The sequence below is a fragment of the Vicia villosa genome, unplaced genomic scaffold (genome assembly GCF_029867415.1).
Source record: "Vicia villosa cultivar HV-30 ecotype Madison, WI unplaced genomic scaffold, Vvil1.0 ctg.001045F_1_1, whole genome shotgun sequence".
Lineage (NCBI taxonomy): Eukaryota > Viridiplantae > Streptophyta > Magnoliopsida > Fabales > Fabaceae > Vicia > Vicia villosa.
In genome coordinates, this window is record NW_026705455.1 from 337,642 (window position 1) to 340,983 (window position 3,342).

Here is a 3,342-nt window from a genome sequence, read left to right on the forward strand (position 1 = left end):
CAATTATTTCTCGAGAGTTTTTAGAAGATTAAGTCGATGAACCCCTAATACAATTAAATAAAGTTTTTAAAATAACTTCCAACCAAACAACGAACATTCTTAAAACGGTTAATCTTTACACCAAACACCGAACAGAATTGAAGCGACTAATCTTTATGCCTATCACACTCAAAACAGAATATTGTTTAATTAATTAACACCATACCTATCAAACTTGCACACGGATCCTCTCCTGCTATTTACATGCTGCCATCCATACGGCCTCTTATCCAACAACTAAAAAGATTTTAAGAAAGAAAATAAAAACAAGAAAACAGTATTGAATAAATATCAATGGTGGAGATTGGAGCAGAACTGAGGGCACGAGAGAAATAAAAGGAGAGGATCCAAATCCATCAAACTTAGTAACAAAAATAAAATTAAAAAATATTTAACATTTAATTAAAGCTAAACAAAAAAATTACATAAACTAAGATTAAAAGTTATATATTTGCATGATAAATTACCAATTTTAAATTTAATATAAAACCAACACTTACTTTTTAAGTGTGTACACAAGTAGGCTGTTTAATGTTTACTCAACTATCCATAAGCATGTCCACATTTCATATTACTTATATAAATATAAAAACATTTTCTTACAAACTTTACGAACAAGATTTTGTCTTTTCTGTCCTTCACAAACCTTATCTCATGAATGAATCAGTCGTCAATTTAGACTTAGCTACAAAAAAAAAAAGAAAAAGAACAAGTTGACAAGAATTACAAAACGAAATTGTCAAAGGTTAATAAATATTTTGAGCTTAACTAATTAGACCGTGTTTTTTTCTTCTTTCAAACGAGTCCATTTTCTCTTATATATATACACCTAATTCTATTACCAACCAAATCTGCTACCTTTTTTGTTCTGAGTCATGAAGTTCTCTTTTCCTGGTTGTTTATTTTCTTGTTCCACTGAAGTTAACAACAATGGTAATTAAAAATATATACTTTAATTAAACATTAAAATCATGTTTTGTTTTTGTTAACTATGTTTTGATCTGTTTAGTTTGTAAACTATGTAGATTTTGATGATGGAGAGATTAATGATGGAAGCTTTCGTATATTCACTTATCAACAACTGAAATCTGCTACTGGTAATTTCAGTGAAAAAATTGGACAAGGTGGATTTGGCTCTGTTTATAAGGTTAGATATTATTTACTTTCTTGTAATTATATTATTTTTTTCTCTAGTAGTCTAGTGGCCGGAATTCGAAATTTCATCTGGGATGTCGCTGGTTCGAATCTGCATCCTATAGTTGGATGTCACTGCACAGCTATCAGCTGAGCTGTTTTAAGGAGACTATTAATAATTATTTTTATTTGATGGAAAAACTGATTAGGATTTAATTGAATTTTAAAGGGGAGGCTTAAGGATGGATCTTTTGTTGCTGTGAAAGTGCTTTCTATTGAGATTGAATCCATGAGAGGAGAGAGGGAATTTGTTGCGGAATTGGCTGCACTAGCAAATATGAAGCATCATAATCTTGTTAGCCTTAAAGGGTGTTGTGTTGAAGGAGCAAAAAGATACTTGGTTTATGATTACATGGAGAATAATAGCCTCCATCACACTTTCTTAGGTACTTCATTTTAACTTTTTTTCAATTTTCCCTCGACTTCAAGTCCACTGCACCGCCTTTGTATCTCAGAATAACGGTGCAGTGAACTTGAGGTTGGAATATTATCTGAATGAGCTGGAAATGAACTATGGTTCTTGTTGTGGTTTTTGATTGATAGGTTCGGAGGATAAAAGGGAGAGATTCAGTTGGGAGGAAAGGAAGAGTATATCAATCGGCGTGGCTCGTGGACTTTCGTATCTTCATGAGGAGTTGAAGCCTCATATAGTGCATAGAGACATCAAAACAAAGAATATACTAATTGACAGAAGTTTTACACCAAAACTTGCTGATTTCGGTTTGGCGAAACTAATGAGAGATGAGAAATCTTACATTAGCACTAGAGTTGCAGGGACATTGTAAGTGTTTACATTAAGAAAAAAACTATACAGTGATTGATAATTTGAATCCTTGCAGGGACATTGACTAATGTAATTCATTCGACAGGGGTTATTTGGCTCCTGAGTATGCAAGTTCTGGACAACTAAGAAGGAAATCGGATGTTTATAGCTTTGGAGTATTGCTTTTGCAAGTTATCACTGGCTTGGCTGTTGTAGATGCCTATAAAGATATCGAACGTTTCATTGTCGAAAAGGTATGAAATTTGAAATCAAATAGTTATTTTGCCTTCTGGTATAGCTACCTATTAAGCACAGACACCAGACACGACACTGATACTGATACGTCAATATCGACACTGGTAATAATTTGAAAAAATGAATAAATTTAACATGGTCACAAGTGTCGGTGTCGGTGCTACAGGGAGAGCTACATAAATTCAGCCTCACTTTGAGGAATAAATTAGTCAATGACCATTGTAGAATATAGGAACCAAAATTGTCAACATTAGACAAAGCACACACTAATGTCAACTGGTTTGAACATATTTGCAGGCTTATGCAGCTTATGTGGCCAAGGATCTATTAAGAATTGTGGATCCTGTGCTTAATAGAAACTATTCAGACAAAGAAGCCACAAAATTCCTCACAGTTGGATTACTTTGCGTGCAAGAAACCGCAAGATTACGGCCACGAATGTCAGAGGTTGTAGAAATATTGACCAATAACAATGTCGATCTCAAAGATGTTCACATTTCAAAACCAGGTTTTGTTGCTGATCTCAGAAACATCAGAATAAAACAGAACATGATAACAAGCTCGCCACAAGAATCGGGCTCGTCAGGAACAACCTTTGCAAGCTCCATCTGGAGTGTGGGAAATCTCGCCCGTTAATCCAAATCGATAATTCTATCGATTTTTTTAAAAAATCTTCTGCTAATGATATGTGACGAATCTTCGTCCTATTTAATTAGCAGTTTTTTTTTACATCTGTGCATTTTTGTACATGATTTTTACTAGGTTAGTGTCAAATTAGTCATGTGTATAGATAAAATCCTATTGATGTGTTCATAATCATTTTTTTTCTTAGGGTTGGGCTAGCTCATGCCATTTTAATTTATTGGTTTTTTTGTTGTTTTATTATTTTATTTTTATTTTTTGGAATTGGCATTGCCTTCTATATATATATAAAGATTTTTGTTTTGACTTGTATTGGATAGCTCAGTGAGATTTTGAACATGTAATTTTGTAGTCAATTTTCCAAGTTAGTTGAACTTGAATGAAGAAATATTTATTATGGAAAAGACTATCTATAAAATAAAAATTGATTTTTGTAGATAGTGTTTTAT

The 3,342-nt window shown here is 32.8% G+C and overlaps 1 protein-coding gene across 1 annotated transcript; it reads left to right on the forward strand.

The window, feature by feature from the left end:
* The first annotated feature begins 819 nt into the window (after positions 1–819).
* On the forward strand, positions 820–3,109 carry LOC131632865 (putative serine/threonine-protein kinase). The gene is made up of 6 exons (XM_058903582.1): positions 820–972; positions 1,065–1,186; positions 1,403–1,619; positions 1,777–2,014; positions 2,103–2,250; positions 2,549–3,109. Exons 1-6 carry the CDS (start codon positions 915–917, stop codon positions 2,885–2,887), a joined length of 1,122 nt encoding a protein of 373 aa, XP_058759565.1. The 5' UTR covers positions 820–914; the 3' UTR covers positions 2,888–3,109.
* Positions 3,110–3,342: the final 233 nt, after the last annotated feature.

Excerpts from the sequence above, each read along its gene's own strand:
- LOC131632865 (XM_058903582.1), top strand. The coding sequence starts at position 915 with ATGAAGTTCTCTTTTCCTGGTTGTTTATTTTCTTGTTCCACTGAAGTT. Across the intron at positions 1,187-1,402 it reads GATTTGGCTCTGTTTATAAG|GGGAGGCTTAAGGATGGATC; the intron begins GTTAGATATTAT and ends TGAATTTTAAAG. Across the intron at positions 2,015-2,102 it reads ACTAGAGTTGCAGGGACATT|GGGTTATTTGGCTCCTGAGT; the intron begins GTAAGTGTTTAC and ends TTCATTCGACAG.